The 13,331-nt window shown below is 41.2% G+C and overlaps 1 protein-coding gene across 12 annotated transcripts in view; it reads right to left on the minus strand.

The window, feature by feature from the left end:
- The window catches only part of CUX1 (cut like homeobox 1), a 371,745-nt gene that overhangs the window by 145,107 nt on the left and 213,307 nt on the right, over window positions 1–13,331 (minus strand). For all 12 annotated transcript variants that reach the window (XM_059693543.1, XM_059693542.1, XM_059693541.1 and 9 more), the window contains 2 exons: window positions 4,900–5,037; window positions 563–686 (listed from right to left, as the gene is read on the minus strand). In XM_059693543.1, coding sequence (XP_059549526.1) covers window positions 563–686; window positions 4,900–5,037 — 262 coding nt within the window. The remainder of the gene's footprint in view (window positions 1–562; window positions 687–4,899; window positions 5,038–13,331) is intronic.

Below are 13,331 nucleotides of genomic sequence, written 5' to 3' on the forward strand. Positions count from 1 at the left end.
CTCATTCTTCATTATAGTTTTAAAATAAAAAAATCTGTATTTCACCAGAGTTCTAAAACTCCAACTTATGTCCTATTACAGTTTTTATAAGAAATCTAACATTCATGAAATCATCATAAGAGTGAAAACCAGCTCACTATTTGTGAAAATGTTTTGGGTAGAGTAGGCGATCCAAGATCTAAAGCTCCCGGTAGTTGGATGATTCATGAACATGGTTCATATTTTACTGACATCAGCTCCTTGATCTACGAAGCACTATGAGGTCATGAAAAGATGTACAATTGCCATGTGCCAACCACACACAGTTCATGCATGGCCTGGACAGGCACACTGACTGAGACGGTCCCCCAGTGGGAAAAGACAGATACATTTCACTCAAGGTAGTCTCACCCATTACAGAGGAGGGGACACCTTTAGTTTTCAAATAATTTTCCCTAGAGACCCTAAAATTTTGGTTTACTCCTGGGCATATTTCACAGGTACATTTTAAAAATTGTCTTGTCATGTGAAGTTTAGATGTAAAACATTATGTCAGTACCTGCAAACCCCAACACATGCTCACCTCTCCTTTTCTGCAAAATCATTTTGTAACTTTTGTTCCTTTTCGAGAGCTATAGTCTCAGCTTGGTTCTTCAGAGTCTGTTCATATTCTCGGATTTTCTCTTTAAGTGCTTTTATCGTAACCTCTGCAGAAAGAAAAGAAAAGAAAAAAAAACTACAGTAAGAGAAGCAGTTCTGTGTGGCTATATATACAGGCTTTCGTAACCGAGTAGGATCGGTGTGTTTTAAACTTTAGCTCTTCAACTCTGACACAAAATCAATGGTTATGAGTCCCTTCAGAGACCTTTTACTCCCTAAATGTTAAATTGAACTTTAAACGTTTAGGTTGAGGAGGATCAATGGATTTTTCTGGGAAGAAGAGCTATGGTTTCTCTAATACAACTTACAAAAAAGGAGGGGGGAATCAATGGTAAAATATAACATCGTATTGATGAGTCTTAAATTAGTCCTCTACTGAGGAAAATTAATAATGTTTTAGTGTGGGTTTTAGTACTTTCTTACAAAGAAAACAGTTCATAATTATGTGTACATGTTGGAAGATGCCGTCTTAGCTGAAGTCACTATGTCTGCAGGCCTGCCTGGCTGTGGGCACACTTTTGCCATGTCACAGTGATGAAATATGGAGTGTGCTGAGTGGATACAACATGCATCTCCTTGGCTGGGTAGGACCCACCTTGCAGGCTGGCCCTGGAAAGCTCAGGCCAGGGATGCCATGAGGGATCCCCCACCAGGGATGCCATGTTTACAGCTGTCACTTCAATTACCCAAAATGGGAACACCAGAGTAGGTGTAATGAATGGGGCAGGGTCCTAAGAGCAGTGGTGGCTCTAGGGCAGGACCGCTCCACATGCTCCCTCCCACAGATACCTCCTCCCTGTGTGCTGAACAGTCCCTGGCAGAGAGAGCACTGTGGTCCCAACTCCAAGGAGAATGGAGCTCTTGCATGAACCCAACTCTTAGAAGGAAAAGCTGAGGCTCTTTGTGGCCCCAGCACCTGGCACAGGGGGGTGCTCTGGAAATGGCCGAGTCATAATGAATGAAGGAGCTGAGGCTGGGCCGACAGGGTGAGGCCCAGACAGGGCTTGTGACAATGGGGCTCCATGCTCATGGGACAATGCCACCTGCCAAATCTGTGCCCAAGTAAGAGCTTGCTCGGTGGCCCCTGTTCCTTCAGGTTATAACTCATGTCCACCTTTACTGTCTGAGCAGCACAGACATGCTGGGCAAGGCAGGAGTGCATCAACTGGGCATTTAGTATTTATGGGGCTTAGTGGATAAAAGCTAAAGGCTCTTTGTTTAAAAGAAGAAATTGGCCGTTTTTATTAAGTGGAACCCAGATGGTTCTCCTTAGAGCAGTGGTTCTCAACCTTCCTAATGCCGTGACCCTTTAATACAGTTCCTCATGTTGTGGTGACCCCCAACCATAAAATTATTTTCGTTGCTACTTCATAACTGTAATTTTGCTACTGTGATGAATCGTAATGTAAATATCTGATATGCAGGATGTAATTTCATTGTTACAATCTGAACATAATTAAGCATAGTGATTAATCACAAAACAATATGTAATTATATATGTGTTTTCCGATGGTCTTAGGCGACCACTGTGAAAGGATCTTTCGACGCCCAAAGGGGTTGCGACCCACAGGTTGAGAACCGCTGCCTTAAAACTAGTGACCCTGTCAGGGCATTTGAAAGAAGAACAGGGGCTCTCTGCCTTTTGGAGTGGTTATTCCGGGCCTGAAAGAAATGCTCTGTGAGCACTATGGTTAGTGGTTCCCATTAGTATCAAGCCACACCAACAGGGCCAAAGTCACCTCTGAAAACACTTGCGCATTCTGTAAGTCAATGGTCTACGCAAACATATAGAATTTCTGCCTCTAATTGGTGGAAATATCTGCTCAGCCCCTGGGCCCCAGTGCTTATTCCAATGGGTTTCTCAGTGTGGCACATCTATGCTCCTTCCAGGGGACACTGGGGCACTGGCTGGGGCTCCCACTCCGTCTGATGAGGGGGTAGCTCACTGATCGGCTGGGCCTAAGTCCAGGGCTGATTTGTCCTGGAGCCTCTGACTGTGGTCCGCCTCCTGTCTACAGGTCTGGCTCCAGAACATGCTCCTGGGTGTGCCCAGCAGGACCCCTACAGGAGAGAGAACAGTGTGGCGGAAAGGGCACTGAAGGGCTCTGTTCTCATTGGCTATGGCCGGGGCCCCAACTTAAGTATCTTTAAATGTGGGGAAGAATTATAGCACGTAATAAATTCCCGTCCTGGTCTAACTTTTTACCGATCTATAATATGTGATGACTAAAACAAGTGACACACACCCCAACCCTTCCAAATTAAAATCATTTTTATATTGGGAAGGAAAGAGAAGAACTTAACATTTTTCTGGAGGTTGGAAAATCTGTTAATATATCAATAAATAAAGAAGGGGGGGATTTCTAGAAAAACAACAGTGCTCCATAAGAGCAGCCGATCTTCACTGGGTGTCAGGAACAGCGCTAAATGTCTCACCAGCATCTCATTTTACCTATAACTATCTTATGCGGTTAGTGTGAGAATCCCCCACCCAAGAAAATGAGGCTTATCACAAGGCGAGATCCCTTGTTCAAGGGACTCAAACCTGGCCTGTATGCCCCAGTGCCTTTGTCCTTAAGTCTCTGACTAAATAATATACTCTTTCATTTATAAACACCCATCAGGTGGGCCTTTGGGGAGCAGAACATTTCACTCTCAGTTGCTGTCCTTGCTGGGCATGGAGGCACTGACGAAAGCAAGGCTGGGGGGAAGGGCACCAGCACCTCACCATCCTCCAACAAAACAGAATGAAAATAAACACCAAGAGTGAGACGCCAGAGGTCACTGGATGGAAAAACAACAACGTTCATTCCTTTTGGATAGGGCTGTAGCGGAGCCCAGGTATGTGCATTTATAAGTTATCTTTCTTTTTTATTTAATTTTGACATTTGTATATACCCCTGAAACCATCATGACAATCAAAATAATTAGCTTTTCCATCATTCCAACAGTTTTCTTGTACCCCTTTGTAAAGTTTCCATCCTGTCCCACCCCTGCTGAATCTGCTTTCTTTGTTTCTTCTTCTTTTTTTTTTTTTTTTTACAGATTATCTTTCACCTGAGCATTTCGATAGTTCTGAAAAGAAACAACTCCTGCTGAGGAAAGGCAGCTCCTTCTCCCACTCGAATCCCAGTCTAGTAAGTCCAACACCTCATTTCCCAGCAGGACAAAGCTGTCCCCGAGTCTCAGTGACTCATCGCTCCCCGTGGCACCAGATGGAGGTGTGTGGGTAGGGGGAGTGGGGGGGGGGAGGCGGTATTTTAGCTGTCTCCCACCTCTAGTCCCCCGAGGAAGGGGACCCATGGGACTGCTGCCCACACTGCCCAGGCCTGTACCTTCTAGCTGATCATCATAGTCTTTTCCTGGATCCTTTTCGTGGACAATCCCTCCTCGCAAGCCTGTCTTCAATGGGCTCAAAGCCCAAGCACATTTTAAAAAATCTTCATCAGTTAATTCTTTATCCAGCTCTCGGAGAATATTAAACAGAAAGCCACTCGGAGGAGGTCACCGAAGTGGTTTGCCTTTCCTTGCTAGCTCCTGCTCACCCAAACCTCAGACAAAAACCAATAGGCTGCATGTCTCCTTGGAGCTGCCTGAAAAACCTGCAGCTGCCGTCAGGCAGGGCTGCGCTTTTTCTTCAGGAAGATGTCATAGGGCTCCTGGAATCTGAGCACATCTGGATTTTAGGTGCAGGAGCGATTTCTTTGTTCTTCCCTGACAGGAAAAGCCAGGCAATTTTTGCCCTTTTTGTCTTGTTGATGGCAGGGCAACCACACCAAGAGGCCGTTTTCTTTCATTAAATTGTAATGAATAGGTGATGCTGACAAGGAAACAGTAGTGCTTAAGCATGCAGACTTGTAGGATGCAGCTAAAGCCTTAATGTATCAGCGGCAATTATTAAATGACTTACTGTATGTGACCCTTTGATCATAAGCTGGATCTCTGACAGGTGTCGCCCACAGGCAACACATCATTCTTGTAAAAGGCAGATCCTATCACATGATGATACAGGAAGAATTTTAAAAGAATCCTGATCAGTCCCGTCACAGGGCAATAAAATTAGATGTAGTTACTGTGCAGAGGAAAAGTTTTACTTCTAAATAGCTAAGCATTATTATTATCTCTCTTTAATGATTATGGTTCTTACCCCACCCTGACTTTATGACGTATGTTACAATTAGAGCTAGTCCCAACAGGATGGGGAAGGCAATTAAAAAAAAAGAAGAGAAAAAGCCAAGCAAAGACGCATCTTCCACCAACCTTGATTTTTCACTTCAGCAAATTCCTTGTTGTATTCCTCGAGTGTTTCCCTAAGTTTCTGGTTCTCTGTTTCAATGTCATGCAGGCGCTGCACTTTGAGCTGGAGCTGCTGCCCGAGATCCAGGGCTGGTACAGGATCTGCACGAGAGGATAACACACATCAGCCCACTCTGGACCCAGACAAGCCACCTTCATGGTCACACCGAGGCTCAGGGAGACCTCCAGCCTGTGGCTGCTACCACTTGCCGGAAGTTGGGGCACATGGGGCCTTGCCACCTCCTTCAGAGTCCCTGGGAGCACCATGGCTGGGTTAGGGCCACTTCTCTGTTGCTACAGAGGATGTGTGTGTGTGTGTATACAGACCCAACCCAGGGCCTCCAAAGCATGAAAATAGGGTGAAATGGCCATGGACTCACTGGGATATGCCCACTGCTCTGGCATGGTGTGACACTGAACCTTTGAGCTGATAGGAAGAGAGACACATGTGGCGACAGCAAGCAGAGGCACCCTGGGAGATCATCCATGTACCCAGAGCTGCACGGGAGGATCGATGGTGTGTGGGGAGGTGCCTAACCCACAAGTTTACAGTAATTCTTATGAAGCTGAAATAACATCTAACACTCTGAGAGTGCCTCACTGTCACAGAGCACTTTTACAGGCATTTTCTCTTTTGAGTCTCGCTATAATACTGGAAAAGAAATGTAAGATGTGTATTAGTTCCTTTCACAGAAGTAGAAACTAAAGCTCAGGAAGCTGAGTGACTTGTCAAGGTTTCCCGGCTGGTTAGTGGGCAGAGAGAACTCGAACCCAAGTCTGTTAACTCCAAGTGACTGTTGTTCCAACAAGGAAGATCCCCTGATGGAGTGGCGTTAATAAGTAGGACATGCTCACTTTCTATCATAATCCTCCTTTACTAATCAAGGACACTCACAAGAGAGTCAGGTGAGCTGGTGAGCCAACCCGAGGTGACAGTGACCTGTCCTAGGCCATTGGGCCAGGTAGCCAGGAGACCACCACACTCTAATTAATTATAGTATAAACAGCAGGAGATGGCACCTGGGCCAGTTATGTGAGGTCTTGTGGCTAATTCAATATACTATCTGCCATCAGATTTACTTACAAAAAACTAGATTTTAATCTAAAAATAGATTGCAGACACAGAATTTATGTACTGACTGTTGGCACAAAATGGAGAGACAGTAAACATTGTTTTGGCATTCATTCTATCTTTATTTTTTTGTCGTCTGCCTAAAAGGCATGCATAATCCACCTGCTGGCACCAGCGGAGCACTTCCTCTAGAACGCTTGCTCCATCAGAGGAGAATACCCAAGTCCGCTGGGCTCAGAAAAGATTATTGAAGATATTTCTGGTATGGACGCCAGCATCACTTGTGAAATGGCTGCAAGGATTTAGTCTCCGGTAGAGGAATGCTAAACACCGAGCACAGCGGATCAACAAGGGTATATATTCAAGAGCTCACTTAATTTTCAAATACCAGAGTCATTAATTTTTCAGACCACCCCTGGTTCCTGGAACTGAGGGCTAGATCTACGTTTCAGTCGACGCGTCTGCCAGGAGCCAGGAGCTCTCGGAGATGCCAACGTCTTCACAGAGTTTACAAAAGGCGGGCACTGGGATGTGTCCAGCACAACGGCGGACCTGCACGTGGGGTTTAATGCCAACGCTGTCCATCATGTGAAACCTCTGGCTGCCGGGCACTTATTCTGTGTGTGTATACAGTTTATGACTACATCACTTTCTTATTTGTGGCTTTTCATTATTATTTTAATCAGCATTAAAATATTTATATTAAATTAGATTTCAAAAGCTATTTAAGGAAGATAGTTCTTTGTAAGTAGAAATAGTAACAACAGTAAAGACTGAATTACTCAGAACATTCCAGGTGTAGGTGTTGTGTTTTTTTAAATTCAGTATTTTCCAGGGTACCATCCCACTACTCCCCCCTTCCTCCACGACCTCGTACTGGGCAAATGGCCTGAAGGAAATAAACTGTATGCCTTCACGGCCCCTTCACATAGAACTACAATCTGAACCTGATACAGAGGTCAGGGAAGGATTGAGGAGGAGAGCTGCTGCTCTGTATAAAATTCTATTAGTGTTCGTTCATGTAGGCTTTCTGGCACAACTGCCAGAACAAATTACATCTTTAGAGAGCTAAGCTAGTATACTGCAACCCATCCCTAAAATTTCTGTCGACAACTTTTCCAGTCCATTCCTTAAAAAAATAAAAATAAAAATCCAGGACCCACTGTGTCTGCTTCAAATAAAAAATAGCTTCCCTCATTCTATTCGGCAAGGAATTCAGTGACATATAAAAATAACATGCATATTATCAAGTGAATGGTAACTAGACCTTTAGAGAAAATTTCAAAGCATTATATTGTAAATGAAAATTCTGGCAATCTCATAATTATTCATTATGGCATGTATATTTAATTTAACACTATTAAAGGTTAATGCCTAAGTAGCAAAACTGGTCACAGAATAAAGAATGAACTGAATGTTCAAACATCTCCATGCATTAAACTCCAAACTTTACTACAGTACAGTTGAATGACTAAACGCCTGCAGCATTTGAATCTTGTTTTGGATTATGTAAAAGGCATTGCTAAAGTACCTCTTAGGCTTAATTTTTATTACCTGCATTAAAGGAACAGCTAATTACCACATGACAATATAATGACTCTAGCGTGTTTGGACTAGAGACCAAAACAACGATTTTCGGCATGCCAAACCCCAACCTGCATGTTAATCTAGGGGAAATCATAGCTTTTTTGTCTTGTTAATGATTTCCAATGCTATTTAAACCCCACACAAGTATTGTTAGGCCTTATTCTGAACATCACAAGCCTCCGATCTCAGCAGCTCAATTAGAGAATTGTCTGGGGGAGGCAAGAGAACACACCCATATGTGGAACAGGAACACACAAAACCCTCACCTGTCTTCCCTGCCTCCTCCAATTCAACAGGCTTTATTGCCAGTTCCATCCACCCAATGTGACAAACTTGCAATTTGTTTTACAATCATCTAATAGTTAATTCCTAAAACACCCACTGAGGCACTATAGAGCTCATTATGCAACAGGACCCAAAGAACATAATTACAATGAACAATAACACAGTCACCTGTATTCATTCAGCACCTTCTCCTAAGTACATGTGACATTACCTCATTAATTCCAGACATCCCAGTCAGGGTTGGGGGAGGTGGCTCTGCAATATGTCTGATGCTGGCTCCTCACCCAAGAAACAGGGAGAGGAGAGAAGTCAGTGAGGCAAACAAGTATACAAAGTTCTAATGAATATTTCTACTTCCTGAACTAGTAGCCAACTGAATTATTCTGTTTCTTCAAGTCCTAATTGAACAAGTATTTCCTAAGCATCTTTCTGCTCTGGGTAAGGCCCAAGTGAGACAATGGGATGGACATTCGGCTGTGTCAGCTGGTACCCACCAGCTTCACAGTAGAGATAGACCATGTTCACGAATATCAACGGTAAAACAGGATAGACCACGTAGGTCAGATGAGTAAATGACCCATTCCAGATAGAGAAACTGGGAAAAATAGACTTTTTATTTTTTTAAATAGTAGACAAAGAGTTCAGACCCATGGAGACTGTGTGGCAGTCAGTCCATGAAGAAGATGCAGCATTTAGGGGGAAAAGGAGCAGGGAAGCGCCAGGCACAGTTCAGTCTACTGCTGGCACTCAAGGATACATTCTGTGACATCAGGACTGTTCTAGGTGCTGGGGGGACATGATGGTGTACAAGACAAAACCTTGTTCTCAAAGACTTGACATTCTGAAGTGAGGGATATAGACAAAAAGCAAAATAAAATAAAATAATAAAATACTTGCAAGGACTGCCAAGCATGAGTAAGAGAGAAAACAGGGTATGGAGAATGGGGAATGGGTACTGGAGACAGACTGACAGTGAGGGTCTGTTGAAGGAGGGGACACTGAATGGGGATCTGGATGGTGAAGGGGAGACACAGGAAGATCCTGGGCAGAGGAGACAGCATTGCAAAGGTCCAGGGGTGGGTGCAAACGTGGCATGGTCAAGGCAGAGAGAAGCTGGTAAGGCTGCAACAAAAGGGAAGGAGAGAGGCAAAGCACAAGTGGCCAGGGAGGGAGGCCCATGCTCAAAGATTAAACAAAAATATGAGCATAATCAAGGAGAGAAACAGAATATGTGAAAAAGGATAAAACAGAATCCCAGAGCTGAAAATACATTATCTGAGGTATCCTGTTAGTGCAGTAGGTAGCACATCAGTCTCATAAAAATACAATGCTGAAGAAAGCCAGAGGACCGAGTCTGGATTCAATTCTACTCCTGATGGGAAAAACCATCAGAGAATAGGACTGGGGCAAGACAAGTGACCGGGGCATGAGAAAGAAAAACTGCAATTCTTTGAACCACAAAAAGGTCTGTTGGTTTTCCAGTTGTAAAGTATTTAAGAGTTTTAAGCTTAAAGATAAGTTATACAATTTTCTTTTAAAAAGTTAAGTGTTCCAAATTAGCTGCCCATTCTGTGACAGCAGATGGCTATCAGTTGTATGTTGTCTGATGAACATTAAAACAACAACAACACACCAACATAAACTATGTCTTTGAAGTCAATGTGATGTTTTAATACTTAGTGGGAAAATTATTGCTTCTTGAAAGAAACTCATCTATAGTAAGAACATTCTAAAAGTGGACATTTGGAAAATTTCCCATCATTACATAAACTTATGAGCAAAGACAACATCCTCTTCAAAAATGTCTCAATGTTTCTTATATGAGAGTATAGCATAATGGTTTAGAGCAGCCGTGGGCAAACTACGGCCCGCGGGCCGCATCCGGCCCGTTTGAAATGAATAAAACTAAAAAAAAAAAAAGACCGTACCCTTTTATGTAATGATGTTTACTTTGAATTTAAATTAGTTCACACAAACACTCCATCCATGCTTTTGTTCCGGCCCTCCAGTCCAGTTTAAGAACCCATTGTGGCCCTCGAGTCAAAAAGTTTGCCCACCCCTGGTTTAGAGTATGGGGCAGATTACATGTGTTCAAATCTCAGCATTTAACTGGCTGTACAACCTTAGACAAGTTACTTAATACTTAATTACAAAAGGTAATATGTGCATACACTTAGACAACTGCCAGGCATGGAGTTAACACTCAATAAATATTACCTATTACCAACCAACTCAAACCTGATGAAATATTTGCCAAAAGGAGTTTCAAATAATTTATTACTAATATGAAAAATACAGTATCTTCTGACTAGTTGGCAAGAAAAATTGAGTATCAGGAAAAATCAAAATGTACTAGTTGAATTTCAACAAATAATATCTTATAACTGGCACGCAGGTTTCAAAAGTATAAATCAATGTTTTATAAAGATAGCCAATAATGCACTGCTTTTGTTGGATTTATGTATCTTTGTGAGTTATCTTTTCCAGCCATTTATGACATCCATTAAAATCAAGAATAAAAATAACAAAACTTGGAGACTTCTGTTTCTGGTCATGACAAATTAGCCAGTATTGGACTTGCCCTCTGGCAATAAACAACTAGAATACTAGGCAAACTATGAAACAACCATTTTTGTTATTGACAACTGGCAAAGCAGGACAGTGATCCCTGAGAGAAGGGAAACAAATGAGGTGAGCCTACGACCATCCTGACTTTCTGCCAGGAAACACTTTCTAGACTGCAGCACAGGGAAGGGGGAACCCAAGCACAGCATACGTCCTTTTTGTTGTTGTTGTTAATCCTTACGCGAGGATATTTTTTCCATTGATATTTTAGAGAGAGTAGAGGAGACAGAGAAACATCGATGTGAGAGAGACACATTGGTTGCCTCCCACATATACCCCGACCTGGGGCTAGGAATTGAGCCTGCAACTGAGGCACCTGCCCTTGACTAGAATCGAACAGGCCACCCTTCAGTCTGAGGGTTGACACTCTAACTACCGAGACAAACTGGCTAGGGCAGCATGAGTCTTTTTGAGTTGAGAAGACAGAGAACGGAAGATTGGGAGGCTGAGGTATCTGGAATTTGTAGGGCATAGTACTGGAAAGGAGAAGATATGCAGAGAAAGAGCTAGAGAAATCTGCAGAGGAGTAATCAAGAACTTGTTGCTACAAGACATGGTGCACACATACTCACAGGGTGAAACTACCCAAGGCTGGGCAAAGAACTACAAGGAAAGTCTAAGTGAACTCTAGAGTTCACAGAGGGTTAAGAGATTTTTGAGTTGTAACCAGTCACAGTGGAGAGACTTGTTGAACAGCAAGGAATTTAGTAGAGACACCAGAAGGTCCACACCAGAATGAAGGTCTAAATTAACCCTCAGGTAAAGGCTACTCCAGATCCATCCCGTAAAAGCTTAAAAATAAGCTGCAGAATGATTAAGCTGATCTGCAAAGTAATTTAACTGCTGGACAAAACAAATTTCAACACTCTTAAGAAAGTAAAAAAAAATCCAGTTAACAATTACAATGTCCAACATCCAGTCAAAAATTATTACACATGCAAAGAAGAAGAATAATTGGAGGGGGGCCAGGGGGACCAGTTAATAAAAACAAAACCAGAAATGACAAGAGATAATGGGAGTAGTTGACAAAGACGAAAACAGCTACTAGAGCATACTCAAGGATTTAAAGAAAAACACAAACACAATAAGGAAAGAGGATAGAAAGAAGAATCAAATGGAATTCTGGGGCTTAAAATACAGTATCTAAAATGAAAAAAAAAAATTCCCTAGACTGGCTTAACAACAGATTAGACACTGCAAAAGAAAAATAGTGAATTCAAAGAGAGTCATAGAAACTGTCTGAACAGAGACATAGAGAAGAGACTGGAAAAAAAAGTTACTAAAACCTCAGCAACCTGTGAAACAACATAAAACTATCTAACATACATGTCCTAGAAAGGTACTAGGGGTGTATTTGGAGAAACCCTGGTGAAATTTCCAAATTTGGTAAAAGTTAAAAATCTAAAAATCCAAGGAATTCAACAAAATCCAAGCAGGATAAGTACAAAGAATGCCGATAAGCAAAATCAAATTGCTGAAAACAAGAATAAAAAGAAAATCTGCAAAGCCAGAGAAAAGAAGAATCATTATATATAGGGGAAAAAAGAAAGATTAACTGGAGACCTCCTGTCTGGAAGGAAAAAGAAAACAAAACAAAAACTATCAACATACAATTTTATACCCAATAAAATATAGCCTTCCAATATGAGGACAAGGTAGAAATTTTTCTGTTTCAGTTGAACAAAAGCTGGCAGAATGCATTGCCAGTGTATCTACACTATAAGAAATTTTAAAGGAAATGATACAGACTAAAAGAGAATGCTGCTAGATGGAAACCGGGATCTACACAAAGGAATAAACAATACCCAAATAGTGAATATATGGGTAAAATACTATTTTTCTCATTTTAAATTTCATTAAAAGATAACTATTTAAAAGCAAAAATAGTATAATGTACTGTAGTGTTAAAACATATTTAGAAGTTAAATGAATAACAGTACACAAAGGACAGGAGGGAGAAAATGAAAGTGTATTATTACATTCTTATATTGTATGTGAAGTAGTATTTTATTATTTGAAGGTATAATGTGATGAATTAAAGATGCTTAATGTAAATCTTAAAGTAACCACTGAGAAAATAAAACGAACAGTTATAGCTAGTAAGACAAGTGGGGAAATAGAATAAGATCATAAAAAATAATAAAAATAAAGCAGAGAAAATAAAAAAACAGGTAAGACAATCAGAAAACAAACAGGAAGATAGTAGACTTAAACCCATCTATATACACAATTATGTTAAATGTAAAAAATCAAACATTTCACTTAAAAGGCAGATTGTCAGACTAAATTAAAAAACAAGACATAGCTGTTTAAAACTTCAAAAAACATGAATTAAAAACTAACAGAACTGAAAGAAAAAGAAAAGTTCACAATAAAGATTCCAAAACTCTGTTCACTCTAATTAACAGTACAATTAGATTGACAAGCTAAATCTAAAATGTATATAGAAACTCAACTAGCCAAAAGAAATTTGAAAAACAAGATAGAAGATAAAGGTTTTGCATGACCTGATTTCAAGACTGATTACAAAGCTACAGTAATCATAGTACGATATTAACTTAAGGATAGATATACAGATCAATGAAATAAAAGAGGGTCCAGAAAAAAACCTCACACATATACCATCCATTAATTTTTCAATGTATCTTGACCCTTACACTACACCATACATCAAAATTAACTCAAAATGCATCATAGGCCTAAAGGTAAAAGATAATACTAACAACTTCACCAAAAATTTCTGAGTTTGTAACCCTAAAATTAGGGTTACAAATGCCCCTGCTCTGAGGAGCATATGTTGGGATATATGAGTAAAAGCAGTTTGCAG

Source organism: Myotis daubentonii, chromosome 4 (genome assembly GCF_963259705.1).
Source record: "Myotis daubentonii chromosome 4, mMyoDau2.1, whole genome shotgun sequence".
Classification (NCBI taxonomy): Eukaryota; Metazoa; Chordata; class Mammalia; order Chiroptera; family Vespertilionidae; genus Myotis; species Myotis daubentonii.